The 16,502-nt window shown below is 40.8% G+C and overlaps 1 protein-coding gene across 1 annotated transcript; it reads left to right on the top strand.

The window, feature by feature from the left end:
• The first annotated feature begins 13,339 nt into the window (after positions 1-13,339).
• LOC141649748 (uncharacterized) lies at positions 13,340-14,650 on the top strand. Its single transcript, XM_074458429.1, has one exon. The coding sequence runs from the start codon at positions 13,340-13,342 to the stop codon at positions 14,648-14,650; it is 1,311 nt and encodes a 436-aa protein (XP_074314530.1).
• Positions 14,651-16,502: the final 1,852 nt, after the last annotated feature.

The raw sequence follows: 16,502 nt of genomic DNA, 5'->3' as shown, positions 1-16,502 counted from the left end.
GCCGAAAATGACCGGACGGTAGGGAGGGTTACCCCTAAAAAAGAAAAAAAAATAAAAACCTGTAAGTTGGAAATGAAATGAAAAGGGAATAAAAGAAATATATAAATGAAATAAATATATGAATTAAATTATAATGAACATTATTTTCTAAAAAAAAATGAATTAAAATGAAAATTATTTCTTAAAATGAAAATGTGCAAGTGTGGTAAAACGGCGAAAATGTCGATGTCGCCTCGAAATGCGTGCCCGCGAAAATAGGAAACATGAAATATGGTAATTTCCTCGTATTTACCAAAATAATAACCCGTAAGAATAGGAAATTATTCGTCATGGAATTAGGAAAGATCCAACGCGGAAAATCACAGAAGTCAAGCTGGGGGAACAGGCGCAGCATGAGCTGCGTCCCTTTGAAGAGGCGCAGGAGGTGTTGCGCCTGTTCCCAGGTGATTCCGTTCTGGCAGATTTTTGGAAACAGAAATTAGTATAAATAGAGACGTCGATAGAGCTTTTATTCACACAATTCTTCCGTCTCTTCTTCGTCTTATTACATAAAATTCTTAAAATAATCTCCCATCATGAATACTTTGGAGATTCGCTTAAAAGAATGGACCAACGAATTTTCAAATATGGAGAAATATGACATGGGCGCCTATAATCTTGGATCTTTATTGAGTTTAAAGCTTATCAAGGTTGTTAAACCGTTCTTGGATGCTTGTCTTGATTATTGGGACCCGAATTACCATGTTTTTGCGTATCTGGAGGCGATATTTGCCCATTTCCTGAAGAAATTGCTGCTATTGGTGGGTGGGACCCTGAACATTTGCCTGCCATTCCTTCTACTTCGCAAGGGTACAAAAGCAAATTTAGAGACTTGCTTGGGTTGACTAGACTCGAGGTGGACCGTCTAGTGACCTCGAAGGGAGTGCGAATGTTGGACTTCATAGACCGATTTATTAACAGGGCCGACCCCACCGTTTCTTATGTTGCTAGGCACAGGGCATTCGGGTTTTGCTTGTTGCATGTGTACGTCTTCCAAGGGCATGTTGATGAAGACTTAAGAGGTGATCCCCGTCTTCTGGGCCTTGTTGAGCAAATGGAGCTGCGCAGGAACCCAGCTTGTTTATGTCTAGGAGAGATCATGTTGGACTTGGATAATAGGAAAGCCAACCGCGACCTACCGTATTTGGGAAGTCCCGTCATTCTGCAGGTAAAAGAACATTTTCTTCTTTTCTTTTTTTTTCTTTTCTTTTATTTTCGTTCGTTTTTTTTTTCTTTTTTTTTTTTTTTTCTTTTGATGTCTAATACCTGCTTTTGGTAGGTGTGGCTTATGGAACGGCTTCGATTGATCGAGCCCCCAGTTCATGTTTCTTCTTATTATGTTCGTTCGATTGCGATGAGGACCCGGCTTTACATGGTGGACTTCACCCAAGTCTGCAATTATTGGGAGAACAAACTGAAGAGTGATGATGGCCCTTTGATTAGGTGGGTAGTACCATGGTGGCACCTCAAATCTGTCACTCGAGTATCTTCTTTGGATCCTACTCGATCCGTGCGCATTCCTGGTCTGGAATTCATGGTGTGCATCTTCCCGGAAAGGCTGATGAGACAGGTTGGACTAAATCAGTCTATCCCGAAGCTTGATACTGTCCCGCAGACTGCCGTGGCGCTTACTACGGAGAGCCGAAGGGAGTGGGCCATTAAATGGGCTCCAAGAAACATGTGGTTTTTGAACTCTTCTGCGAATGCCTTATGGGTGTCGGATTCTTATCTGCGATGGAGGAAAGCTACTACTCCGGAAGAGCGCGAGAGGTTGAGGAAGCGCGAGCCCGTTGACTACAAGGTGCGCGGGGTGGAAAAGGAGAAAGAGAAACATCTGACCGAGGGAGAGGAGGAAGCCGGGTTTCGAGTTGTTCATCCTTCGAAGAAACCGAAGACCTCTCCTGTCGTGGAGATGGTGATTGGTAAGAACGGGAAGTCGAGGCCTCGAGAAAGACCGTTGGTGATTAGGTCTGAAGTGGGGCAAGAGCGTCCGGCTCGAGGTCGTGACAAGAAATATGACAAGAATGACAAGGGCAAAGGGAAGATGGAAGGATAGCCCGAGTCTTATTTATTATTATTATTATTGTTGTAATAAAAAGGTGGGGTTTTTAGAATCCTAGCCTATTTTTATTTTTATTATGTAACGTATTATTATTATTAGAAAATGAATGAAATAAAAAGGTTAATTGGTTATGAAACCGTTGCGATTTTCTATTTATTATTCTTGTCGAATTCCAAATGCAATGCAAATGTCCTTCTATTTACATTTTAAAATAATGGGTTGTATCCTGTGAAGGATTGCCTACGTATTCATTTAGAAAATGAAATCAAACCCTTGCGCGTAGTTTGAGTAAATGTAAAAGAATAATTGTTCTAAGCAAGAGCTTGTAATGAACTTAGAAAATAAGCATGAGCTTTTTACTTACTCTGAAGGTGCGAATTTAGTTTATTTGATGATATGAGGATGACAGATTTGTCAAAATGCAAGAGCAAAGTGACATTAGCTTATTTTAGCTTGGCCAGGGGCCATTTATTTAGTGTCACAAGAGCGACACGTGGTGTTACGCGAGGCGCGTTTTTGTTCCTATTCTAGGCATAATACCGTTTTAGTTGGTCGAGGTTTGTTGGGTTGGAAAACTCATTCCCGTCTAGGTCTGTGATTCTAACCGCACCTCCTGGAAGTATGGATTTGACTAGAAATGGTCCGGCCCAATTAGGTTTGAATTTTCCCCGTGGGTCGACAGGTAAAAGAGCTCTAACCGATTTAAGTACTAAGTCTCCTTCCTTGATGTTTCTTGGCCTAACTCTTTTGTTGAAAGCTTGTTTGATACGTGCTTGATATGTTTGGACATTATGCAAGGCGCGTAGCCTACGTTCATCCAGGAGGATGAGTTCTTCATATCTATCCCTTTTCCAGTCGGCTTCTGGGATTTGACTTTCGAGTAAAATACGCAAGGATGGTATCTCTAGCTCGACTGGTTGTACAGCTTCTATGCCGTATGTCAAATAGAAAGGAGTAGCCCCAGTGGGCGTCCTGACAGATGTACGATATCCCCACAAAGCAAAGGGTATCTTGCTTGGCCAATCTCGATAGTTGTCGATCATTTTCTTGAGAATCGTGACAACATTCTTGTTTGTCGCCTCTACCGCGCCGTTAGTTTGTGGTCTATAGGGCGATGAGTGGTGATGCCTAATTTTGTACTTGGCTAATAATTGCTCAGTCTCAGCTTGGAAATGTGATCCATTATCACTAATGATCTCATGTGGCCAACCGTATCGACAGATGATGTTGTTTTGTATGAATTTTGCCACATTTTTGGCTATAAGACTAGTGTAGGAAGCCGCTTCTACCCATTTGGTGAATTAGTCGATTGCCACTAGGATGAAACAGTGACCTCCTGTTCCGGCTGGGGTTATCTTCCCGATTATGTTAATTCCCCAGGCAGAAAATGGCCAAGGAGATGTCATCGTATAGAGCAATGAAGGAGGGACATGTTGTACATTCCCGAAGATTTGGAAATTGTGGCAATGTCTTACATATTTGATGCAGTCGGACTCCATTGTGGTCCAATAATACCCCAAACGTGTGATTTTCTTTGCCATCATGGGCCCACTCATGTGAGGGCCGCATTCTCCATCGTGGACTTCTTCCATCACCTTTCGTGCCTGTGAATGATCAAGGCAGCGTAGGATTACACCAAGAGGTGTTCTTTTGTATAATTCTCCTTGCATGAGAATGTATTGGGAAGCTAGTAGGCGTATAGCACGTTGTCCCCTTTTGTCCATATCCGGTGGATAGATACCGTTGAGCTTGAAATTCAGGATTGCTTGGAACCAGGGTTCCTGCACTATTTCCTCTTCATCGGTGATTTGGTGGACATAAGCTGGCTCTGACCGTCGTGCGATGCACAAAGGCATTTCCACCATGTTATCTGGCATATTAATCAAAGATGCAAGTTTCCCAAGAGCGTCTGCAAATTGATTTTCTTCCCGAGGTAGGTGTAGATAGGTCACGTTATCAAAGAATTGGGCAACTTGGTCTATTCTAGCTTGATAAGGTGCTAGGCTTTCGCTTCGGATTTTCCATGATCCCGTAACTTGATTGATGATCAGTGATGAGTCCCCATGTACTCGGAGGTTTTTAATTCCTAGGCTCACTGCCGCTTGCAGTCCAATGAGACAAGCTTTATATTCTGCAGCGTTATTCGTCACCTCGAAGTCGAGTTTGACAGAGATTGGTGTGTGCTCGCCTTCAGGAGAAATGAGCAACACTCCTATTCCAAATCCTCTTAAATTTGATGCTCCATCAAAGTAAAGGTCCCAAGAGTCTACATCAGTTTGGAGTATATCCTCGTCTGGAAATGACCAAGTATCTATTGTTTGTGCGTCATTGATGGGATTTTCTGCGAAGAATTCGGCGACGGCACGGCCTTTTATAACTTTCAGAGGCACGTATTTGAGATCAAATTCTGAGAGCATCAAGGTCCATCTTTCTAGGCGTCCATTAAGGACGGGTTTCTCGAAGAGGTATTTGACAGGATCCATTTTGGAGTATATTTTGACGGAGTAGCTAAGCATGTAATGGCCTAGCTTCTTCGTTGCCCACACAAGAGCGAGGCATGTCTTTTCGAGTTGTGAGTATTTACATTCGTACTCCAGGAATTTCTTACTAAGGTAGTAGATAGCCCTTTCTTCACTTCCTACAGTTTGAGCTAGCATGGCACCCATGGCGGTTTCGGTTAGTGTGAGATATAAACCAAGAGGTTGATCTCGTTGAGGTGGCATGAGCACTGGTGGTTTAGCCAATATCTCTTTGATTCGATCAAATGCCTTTTGATAATCGTCATCCCATATGGTGTGGTCCGTTTTCTTGAGCTTCTTGAAGATAGGCTCGCAAATCATGGTGAGTTTCGATATGATTCGACTTATATATTGCACTTTACCTAGGAATCCTCTGACTTCTTTTTCTGTTTGAGGTTGTGGCATTTCGATCAGAGCCTTGATTTTGGAAGGGTCTATTTCTATACCTCGTTGGCTAACAACGTATCCCAGGAGTTTGCCAGATGTTACTCCGAATGTGCATTTTTGAGGATTGAGCCTCATGTTATACTTTCTTAGCCTTGCGAAAAATTTGCGAAGGTTCGCAATGTGCCCCTCTCTTTCCTTGGACTTGACAATCATGTCGTCTACGTATACCTCAACTTCTTTGTGCATCATGTCATGTAAGAGTGTAGTTGCGGTACGTTGATATGTAGCTCCGGCGTTGATTAACCCAAATGGCATGACCGTATAGCAATAGGTTCCCCATTGAGTGACAAAGGCGGTCTTATGCATGTCTTCCATGGCCATCTTGATTTGGTTATAACCCGCATATCCATCCATGAAGGATAGTAATGCGTGGTCTGCAGTATTGTCCACCAATATGTCGATATGTGGTAGAGGGAAGTCATCTTTAGGGCTTGCTTTGTTTAAGTCCCTAAAATCAACACAAACATGAATTCTCCCATCCTTTTTGGGTACAGGTACTATGTTGGCTACCCAGTCAGAATACTCAGAAACTTTGATGACCCCGGCTTTGAATTGCTTATCAACTTCTTCCTTAATCTTGAGAGCCCATTCTGTTCTCATTCGTCGAAGCTTCTGTTTTACAGGCTTGAAACCTGGCTTAATCGGGATTCTATGTTCGGCGATGTCCCTGTCGATCCCTGGCATGTCTTTGTAGGACCAAGCGAAAACGTCTTTGAATTCGTTTAGGAGGTCTATGAAATCGGCCCTTTCGGTTGAGCTCAAGGTAGTCCCTATCCTAAGTTCTTGGGGTTCTAGTTCGGTACCTACATTGATGGGTTCGGTGTCCTCTATTACTGGTTCCCCTTCCCCTTCTTGTAGTATTTCTTTGGCTACGTAGGGAGGTATTTCGATTGAGTCTGGGTCTTGGTCATCCTCAGTATCATCGTAAACAGAATTGCACTCAAGATAACGCAAAGAGTAAGCAGAACCTGATTTGTTCATATTGAAATTTGAGAAAAGTTGAAACAAAGAAGCCATCTGATCTGTGGTCAGTGGCGGCAAAGGGACAATGGTTGGGACATTTCCCGAACTACTGTGACTACTCGAGGCTATGCTAGGAGAAACAAAGGGAATGGGGATGACGACAAGAGGTGACTCCTTAGTGACTTCTCTAGACTCTGACTCTGACTCCGACTCCGACTCAAACTCATCGTCTTCTGGTTCTCCTTTGAACATCTCTCCTTCTCCAGTGGTGAGCTTGAAGAGTCTTCCTTGATTGTTGGTCCATTTGATTGATTTTCTCCATCCTTTCTGCTGACTTGCGTTAGTTTCTGTGATTAACGCGGTAGGGTTGAAGTGATCGTCTTGAAGTATCATGGTAATGATCTCATCCTGCGCGGCTCTAACAAATCGATCTTCTCCAAATAAAAGACTAACAACTTGTTCGTCTAAGCAAGGTGCTTGACGAATTTTGGCGGTAGGAACCGTTTCTGGAGGGATGAAATAGCAATCGTGAAAGATCTCGATTCCGGCTAGCTTCCTCTCGAGATAGTGCCAAGGCTCGGGAAATCCGTGAAAGAGTTCTAGACTTCCTTCTTTGACAAAGTACCCATTTAAGGTGGGGAGATAGGGTCGCATTTGGACTCCTACATACTTACGGTTTTGAACTTGAGCAAGCATTTCGAGAACCTCCTCTTTAGTGGGTTTGTACCCTAGCCCAAGTGGTATCCTCTTTGAGTTGCCTTCCTTGTATGGTGCGAAGGTGTTTTTCCGAATAGGGTTCAAAGGTATTCCGGGGAAGTATTCCTGGGATTTGAGTATGTGGTTTACCACCAAGTTAGAGTATGGATCATAGTATAAGGGTGCCAATTTGCTTTCTATGACGCTTACGCTTTGGAAGCCCCCAAGTTCATATACCGGGTCTGCAAGGACTTGATTGTTTGATCTCTTCTCGATTATTGCTTTAATGGGTGACGAAGTGATCGTCACTACTTTGTCATTTAGTGGGATTTTGATCTTTTGATGAAGAGTGGATGTCACCGCTTTGGAAGCGTGAATCCAAGGTCTTCTTAGAAGTATGTTGAAGGAAGCTTCAATGTCCACTATTTGGAAGTTAACCTTTCGCTCAATTGGCCCTGTGGCTATGGTTAGGTTAACAAGTCCTACTACCTTTCGTCGTGTACCATCATATGCGCGAACACCTTGATTGGTAGGGGTCCAATCCGACTCTTTCATGCCTAATTTGTATGCCGTTTTGAGGGGTATGACGTTGACCGCAGAGCCATCATCTACCAAGATCATTGGCACGTTCTTCTTTAGACAAATGACAGTGATGTAAAGAGCTAGGTTGTGACTTGCGCCAAAAGGTGGCAAATCTTCGTCTGAGAAAGTAATAGGATTACTTAGCCTCGGTGATTCTTGGAAGACCAAGTTAACTACATCTTCGGGAGTCGAGTTATGTGCTACATTTAATTTGGCCAAAGCTTGCAGTAAAGCTTGGCGATGTGGGAATGAGCTTGCTACCAATTGCCAGACTGAAAGATCAGCCTTTGTCTTCTGTAATTGCTTGAGCAAATGGTCAGTGGAGTCATCTTCGTTATCATTTGGTGTGACAACGTTAGTTGGACCATTCTGAGTAGTGTTTTGATATGGACGACCCGAACGAGTTAGGTGGTCCACATCTTGGTCTTCACCATTTTGGACTATTTCTTTGACTAGGGAGTTTTCAATGAGATACTCGTCCTCATCATCATCGGCCCAAACTCCATGGATCGTAGCTAGTTGCCTCATTTTCATGATATCATCTTCTAGTCGTATGATTTGGTCGACTAGTTTATCAACCACGGTGACTATTTCTTGCATAGTGGCATTTTGAGAGAAGATTAGTGGCACATGCTCCTTGGGTGTTGCGTTGGGATCATGTAAAGTTGTCACCACATTTTCTAATTCCCAAACTTGTCTATCCACACTCCTTGCCCATATGATGAAGTCGGAAATGGTAGGGGAGATAGTAGAGTAGAACCCCTCATTCTCGATTGCACGTATCTCATCTTCAATTGGAGAAATGAGGTGTGAACAATCTAAGGTAGATTCGTTACTTGTAATCACTAGAACTCTAAGAGGATTCTGAGTGTAGTTGGGTTTACCTCCCGGCGGTATTGGTAGTCGACCATCTTCGATCATGTCTTGAAGCACATTTTTCAATTTGTAGCATTTTTCTGTGTCGTGCCCCTTGCCCCTATAGTATTCATAGTACGAGTTCTCATCCCAGAATTTGGATTTCCTTTCGGGTTCGGGAGTAGGTCCAATGGGTTGGAGTTTGCCCTGTTTCATTAACCTCTTAAGAGCGTTGGAGTAAGTATGCCCAAGATTTGTGAATTTCCTTGGTGGGGTGCTTTTCTTGGATGGCTCGAGAAGGTTAACCTCGTCGGTCTTGCTAGTGGAGCCGTATGAACGACTTGTTGAGCCTTGATATCCTCGACCTACCGTTTTGGACAAGAGCCCTTTACGGATGTCATCTTCAATCCTTGTTCCTAGTACGGTTAAGTCCTTGAAACTCTTGATGTTTTGGTATCTCAAATGGTTGGCATAAATGGGCTTGAGATTATCCACAAACTTCTCCACAAGGGTAGCCTCATCCGGGCGTTCAACTAGTTGGGTACTAGTCTTCCTCCACCTACTTAGGAAGTCGGTGAATCCTTCTTTGTCATTTTGGGTAAGAACCTCTAGAGTGCGCATGTTAACTTGAATCTCGGCATTATCCGCATATTGCTTGGCAAACTCGATCGCGGCATCTTCCCAAGTAGCGATCTTCTTGTGGTCTAAAGAGTAAAACAATTATTTAGGGATGGTGTCAAGAGATGAAGGAAAGATCCTTAAGAACATCTCGGGTTTGATGCCTTTGATAGACATGTAATCCTTGAAGGCACGAATGTGGTTCAAAGGGTTTTCGTGTCCCTTGAGTTTAGGGATATCTGTCATATTGAAATTAGTTGGCAATTTGGAATTGACGGCCTCATACTTGCGGTTGTTTTCCCTATAAATGTCATCCCCTTTAAGGTACATCAATTGCTCCTCTAAGTATTGGAGCCTTTTCTCGGCTACAGTCAGTTGCATGGGAGGATTTTCGTCCCTGGATTCATCCGCGGAGTCACCTATTACTTCACTTTCATGAGGAGGCAACCTCCCCTCTACGGCATAGATCCGGCCCTCGATGGTCTCAAGGCGATCATGAACTTGGTCTTGGGTAACTTGGATATGGGCTAGCGCGGCTAGGATTCGATCATTACCATCTTGAAGTTGGTGGAGGTTTGTCTCGCTGGATCCAGGCATCTTGAAAACTGGACAAGAGATCGATGACGAATCAAAACACGATCGACCATTCTAACACACTTGCTAAAAGAAGAAATGTTTTGACTCGTGAAGTGGGTGTGTGCCACTTGTGTTGAGTGAACTTTGAAGAAAGGACAGAATTTTTGAAGATGGGTATCCTAGTCAACTGTAGTGTAGTTGTAGGAGTGGACTCGAAGTGAGGTTTTGAAATGGGCTTGTGGCCCGAATTTTGACTCGACAAACGGACAGGGTTTCGACTGGGCTTTGCGCTAATCTAGGCCTTTTTCGAAATTTTGATTAAAAAAGGGTTTTGATTTTTGAAAAATCGGCAATGGTTTTGTTTAGAAATGGTGATCACGTAAGGTACAAACATTTATACAAGCATTATAACGGGATGTTGAGTGCATTTAAAAGGGTTTTGGTTTAAAGGGTGGGTTGCCATGCCGAACCATCAAACCCGAAGTCTGTGGAGAGGCTCGTACCAAGCAAGAATAAGGCCGATTCCAGTCCATTTCTTCAAGTAGTGAAGGCCCTTGATACAAACAAGAGTAAGTACCATGGTATGGATGACGTCAATCGCTATCCATCCTTAGGCCCAAATAAGAATTAGGACCGTTTAGACGGGACGATTGGTCGAAAGGGTTGGGTTAGGCCTAGGAAGGCCGAATAAAACGATCTAGGAAGACCGAGTTATGAAAACCGACAATTGTCTTGTACAAACTATTCCCTAACCTTGTTCAAGTTTCATCCTTAGCTACACGTAAGTGTATTATCCCCAGCGGAGTTGCCAAACTGTGGACAGCGGGGGCCCACGGGGGCGCTTGGGAGGAGGAGAACAAGCGTTTGCATTTTTGTTGGAGTCGCCACCAATTTTTATGGGAAATTGGAACCGTTCGAATACCTCATGTCATGTCAAGACATAAAGTAGTGACATGAACACTAAGCAATCGTTACCCTTAGCATTCTATATCAAGAATGACTCTCGTGGATGCCAATGAACACGGGTGCTCACAGAGATCTGGAGTAAGGGGTGAGGGTACGTATTAGGAAGCTCTTTTGATCGAACACCTAATCCCGCCCACCTCGATAGCGGCCTCTACTAATGATTAGGGGAGTTATTCGTACTCGATATATCGTCGATTGTATGCATGCAATGCAACATCCAAGTTTTAATCCTAACATGTGAGAATTAATACTAAGTCGGTAAGCAATTAATTTAACATGCAATTAATGTCGAAGTCGGAATTTAATGCTCAATTACATGTGAAAACATACAAATGATACAAGAAATACGACAAATACAATAAAAGAAAATTACAATAATGAAAATTACAATAATTACAATGGGATAGGCGATTTATGTCGAAAATACCTTTAAAACGGATAATTTGAGAAAATGAATAAAAGAATAAATTAACGAACAAATCAGAAGGTGATAATACGAATAATAGTTAATTATACGTAAGCTAATTAAACTAGGTCAAGCAACAACGGAGTTCGAGACGAAATTCAACCGAACAGCAGCAGAGAGTCTGCGTCGCTTTGAATAGGCGCAACATTCTTTGCGTGTTCTGACTTTGAATTACAGGTTGTGAAGCGAATTGCGTGTTGTTATTACTCGTTGGTAAATTTAATGATTGATTAAATCATTTACTCGGATGAAAGTGATTAACAGGTTATTTACATATGATATGATGGTCATAAAACAATAAACATGGATGAGACGGAATTAAACGAATTAATATAAGATTAATGAAAATTATTAACAAGTTAACAAACTAAATCAATTAATTAGGTTAAATACAACGGATTAATGACGAATATATGATAGATATGACAAATAACAGATGTAAGTATGTCAATGATGAATTCCAGAAACTCAATATTGATGAATTGAATCTCTAAAACCCGAATTGAATTTAATGACGAAAACCCGCAAATATTGATTACTTGGGATTTAAGTTGAATTTATGATAAATTATGTGCTAATGAATGATAAACAATATACATGTGAAATTATTGTGCTATGATAACAAAGAATTAAAGAACAAACGAAACAAAACAAATACTTGACGAATTACAGAGGACGAAAGAAGAAGAAAGGAAGCGAGAAATCTGGCGGCCCTCACGAAGAGGCGCGGCGAACTGCGCTCCTTCGAAGAGGCGCAGCAGTTGTTACGTCCTTTCTCGACCGTTTGTGTTCTGGAAATCCGTAAAAAGAGGTTTTAAAGCACGGTTTTAGAAATCTGTTTTAATTGGTATTTTCGACATGAACCTTACAATAATGATACAAAAGGTAAAGAACAATAAATAAAAGAGAGATTTACATCCTCAGACTTACATGTTTGACGAAACGAGAAGGACTAAGTTATCGATTAGTGATGCTCGACGCGAATGTAATGAAAGTGGCCTCGTAAGAGGAAAACGATTAGATTAATTAAATTGATTGATGTGGAGTTGGTCAAATTGGTCGGTCATGCAAACGAGGCTGGTACTCAGAAGGATCCGAGCTTACGTGGTCGAATGTTCAAGCACGTAGACGCCAAAAAGTAAGAACAAAGGTCTAGAATGCAAAGGGAGAAGAGAAGGGCGGACACTCGCGTGAGAAATATGAGGAGCGAAGGCTCCTATTTATACTAATCACGTGAAGGAGTTTGGGTTCCGGAGACTCTTTGGAAGTGAATCTCGGAAAGATATGAAAAAGATACGAGAAATACGCAGAAAAGGACCTGGGAAGAGGCGCAGCAGCCACTGCGTCTCTTGGAAGAGGCGCAACACCTGCTGCGTCTGTTCCCAAGTGGTTTCCTCCTGCGAAAGAAAGATTTCCGTGTTTAAATTATGGGAATAAAGAGATAATTCGGTTTTCCTTAATATTTTGTATGAATATTACGGGAAATTGTTTACCAAAGATTAAAGATTGTGAAATATTTATAAAATATGGAATAGAAATATCCGGAACATTCCAGAACATTCTGACTCGGGATTTAACGGCTATCAGAAAATGAAGACGGTTTCAGGTCCGGACTCCATATGTACTCAAATTACTGTCAAAACGACCGTATCGGCACGTAGATGACAACTAAGAGGCAGATATTAATGTTTGAGCAATCACTTGACGATAAACTTACGAACTGTCACAAATCGTTCCGCGTACCAAACATGCGGCCCAATCATCACCGGGTGGTTTGCGGGAGGTGCAGAAATGAGGTATCTACAGTTTGTTGTGCTATTTATTTGCAGATAAACCTAATCGTAATACAAAAACTTTTACTCTGGTTGGGTTTAGCAATTGGAAGAAAGTAAATGATGGAGATAATTGTCCATTTATTACTCATGTGGGTGGAGGTCCTTGATCGGCACATAATAACCCTGTGAGATCTAAGCTTGATCTTTTGAATGACCGAGGACATATTCGCCATTCTTTGATTTCACAAGGAGAAGAACAAATAAAAATAAATCGGATACGTCTAATGACCTCAATTGATGTAGTGAGGTTGTTAACCTTACAGTCTTGCCCTCCGAGAGGTCATAATGAGTCGAAAAATTCAGAAAATCGAGGATACTTCTTAGAGTTTCGGAAAGCTTTTGCTAGATATAATGATGAAGTTTCAAAAGCCATCGAGAATACTGATTATAATGCCAAATATGTTGCACCGTCAATCCAGAAAGAGATATTACAAATTATATCAGCCAAAGTTCGCAACCATATTCGAGAAGAAATTGGGGAATCTAAATTTTGAATAATTGTAGATGAGGCTCGTGATGAGGCTATGAGAGAACAGATGGCTATAGTCTTGAGATTTGTTAACAAGAACGGGTTAATTAAGGAGCGATTTTTGCAACTAGTACGTGTAAACGACACCTCAAAGGCGACGCTTAAAAGGGAGTTGTGCTTAGTTCTGCAAAACATAATCTTCTTGTTGAAAACATTCGTGGTCAAGGATACGACGATGCCAGCAACATGAGAGGAGAATGGAATGGCCTTAAAGCTTTAATTCTAGCTGATTGTCCATATGCTTACTATGTCCGTTATTTTGCTCATCGCTTGGAACTCGCATTGGTTGCTGCATCTAGAGAGGTAAGTTCAGTTCATCAACTTTTTTCGAATTTAACTTTTATCATCAATGTTATTAAGTCCTCTCCAAAACGGCATGATGAGTTGCAATCAAATAAAGCGACTGAAATTGAAGATCTCTTATCAAGTGGTCAACTTGAAACTGGTCGAGGTGCTAATCAAATTGGTACATTGAAACGAGCGGGTGACACTCGTTGGAGCTCACATCTTCAATCAATTAACAGCTTGCTTAATATGTTTGATGCAACAATATCAGTCTTAGAGCGCATTATGGTTGATAAAACATGCACTTCTAATCAACGTGGAGATGCCGATGTTGCTTTAAATCTCATGATTTCCTATGAGTTTGTGTTCATTTCACATTTAATGAAAGAATTGTTGGGAATTATTGATGTTCTTTGTCAAGCATTGCAAAAAAAATCTGAAGACATTGTTAATGCCGTGAAATTAGTTTCAACCACAAAGTCTCTCATTCAAAATTTGAGAGAAGAACAATGGGAAAGCTTTCTAGAGGAGGTGAATCTATTTTGTCAAAAACATGATATTTTGGTACCTCAAATGGATGCATTGTATATAGCTCGTAGAGGTCGAGCTCGTCGTCAACAAGATCAAATAACAGTGGAGCGTCACTTTCGCATTGACATTTTTTATGTTGCAATCGATAAACAGTCACATGAATTGGATAGCAGGTTCAGCGAGAGAGCATTAGAATTGTTAACATTTACATCAATGTTGGAACCTAAGGATGGATATAAATATTTGGAACGTGATCAAATTTGCACCCTTGTGGAGAAATTTTACACATCAGATTTTACATCACAAGAGATGGTTCATTTGGGATATCAATTGCAACATTTTATTTGTGAAGTTCAAAATGATGATAAACTGAGAAATATGTCAACTCTTCAAGAGCTTTGTCAGTACTTGGCTGAGACAGGAAAGTCAGATGTGTATTTTCTTTTTGATAGATTAATACGACTTGTTTTGACTCTTCCTATTTCTACCGCAACAACTGAAAGAGCGTTTTCTGCAATGAAGATCATGAAGACAAGACTACGCAACAAGATGGAAGATAAATTTCTCGCGGATAGCCCGGTTATTTATATTGAGAGGGAAATTTCAAAATCTTTTAGTTTAGAGACTATTATTGATGATTTTAAATCTATCAAAAACCGTCGAGTATTGTTTGATTTGTAGGACTTTTTTTATTAATATATTAATTTTAATAAATTAGTTTGCAATTTACATGTTTCTTTTTAACAAGTCGGAATAGTACTAGCTAGTTCTCTTCGGCCCCCCTCATGAATTCATCCAAGATCCGCCACTGTTTGTGATAATCATTTGTTGAAAGGAACTAAGATAAATTTCAAAAATCAAGTGACGGTGTTGGGATGCTTTGATAAAGGTATTTAATCTACCTGGCTTGGAACCTGGAACAGATCTTTTCAACTTTACTTGTTCATTATTGTTGAATTCGGTAAATAGAACAATCTTATCTCGTATACTAGATGATAATGCATCTATACCTTGAATCAAATTCTTGTCCATTGAGCGAAAAAATCTACTTTTTTTTTTTGAATTTTGTGTAATGGAATTCTTGAATTCTAAGAACAAGGCTCCAATGTTTTATCAGACTTTGTCATTTTTCTTTTTGATTGTTATTTGGTTCAAGGCTATAATGCATTTGTATGTCACATTTCTTTTATTATTATGTAGGAATGAATAATCAAACTTAGAAGTACCATAGTTGACGATAAAAGTGACAATTTTGAGATTTAGTTGCACGTGCAACTGCTTATATTGCTCTTTATTTATTACGTTATATACATACATAAAGAGCCATGCACGACTCACTACACTAAAAAATGGCTTGGGCGATTAAACTTTTTGTCGCACAAAGAGTACGCTTCGTCGCCCATACATTTGGACAACGAAATTATGTTCGTCGTGGCTTCGTTGCCCAAGGCTAGCAATACGAAGATGTTATTATAAAGAGGGCAAATACCCATACAACGACACGGAAATGGCGAGGTAAGAAGGGTCTGATGTACGGTATTACCCTAGTGCTAGCAATACGAAGATACTATTTTGGAATGACCCAGATGTAAATCACACATAAGAAAAGAAAAAACTCAACCAAAAATAACAAAGATTGAAAATTTATGCAAAAAAAAGATGGTATTAAAAAAATGAAGAAAGATGAGACCTTTGATGAGATGAAGGTAGACACGAGGAGAGTTTTGGATCAACCAAGGTTTCCATTTGCAGGTGATTTCATCCAATATACAATAAACCCTAATCAATGTAGATATGCAATCAAATTCGTATAAATTAAAACTGATTACATAATTCTCAAGTCAAACTAGGATTTATTGAAGTACCTCAAAATAATAATAACAATATGAAATTTTAAAAGAAACAAGTAATTTTCTCGATTAATAACCGCAATCAGAATCCTAACAAAGTAAACCCCTAAAATTCCACATTATTTTGGGCTGAGATTGTGACACCCCCATACTCCAAGTGCCTTACCAGGACCACTCAGGTATAGGAACAACACCATCTCGGTTTCCCCGAGGCAATGATAATCATAAGACAATAAAGAAACGTGCTTTAAAAGTAACTATAGTTTAAGTGATTACATGTCTCAAACCAAAACTGTTAAATTAAATACAATCCAAAACCAAAACCGTCTACTAGCAAAACTGAATAACTAAGGACAACGTCTGACACAGCGGAAGACTCTTCTAATTGCCAAGTAATGACTCATCCCATCTAGCCCAAATGCATCATATCATACCTACTCAACAACTGTTCACCATCCCCGAATGGATCACCACAGTTTCACAAAACAAACAACGGGGTCAGTACTAATTACACAATACAGATCACAATAAAAGAAATGCCAAACAGCTTAACCGTCACATCAAACCCCAGTCTCCACACAACTGACTACACACTAAAGTGTGTAGTCCTGCCAGAGTACCCATCGCAACAGGTACTGCACACCGCCAGTGGGGAACCGTAGCCGTACCCACCAAATCCCCGC

This window comes from Silene latifolia, chromosome 3 (genome assembly GCF_048544455.1).
Source record: "Silene latifolia isolate original U9 population chromosome 3, ASM4854445v1, whole genome shotgun sequence".
Taxonomy (NCBI): Eukaryota; Viridiplantae; Streptophyta; class Magnoliopsida; order Caryophyllales; family Caryophyllaceae; genus Silene; species Silene latifolia.
The sequence above is the reverse complement of the archived record's forward strand: the minus strand, read 5'-3'. Positions and strand labels throughout refer to the sequence as shown.

Bases quoted from the DNA above. Each gene is read 5' to 3' on its own strand.
- LOC141649748 (XM_074458429.1), top strand. From the start codon at position 13,340: ATGAGAGGAGAATGGAATGGCCTTAAAGCTTTAATTCTAGCTGATTGT.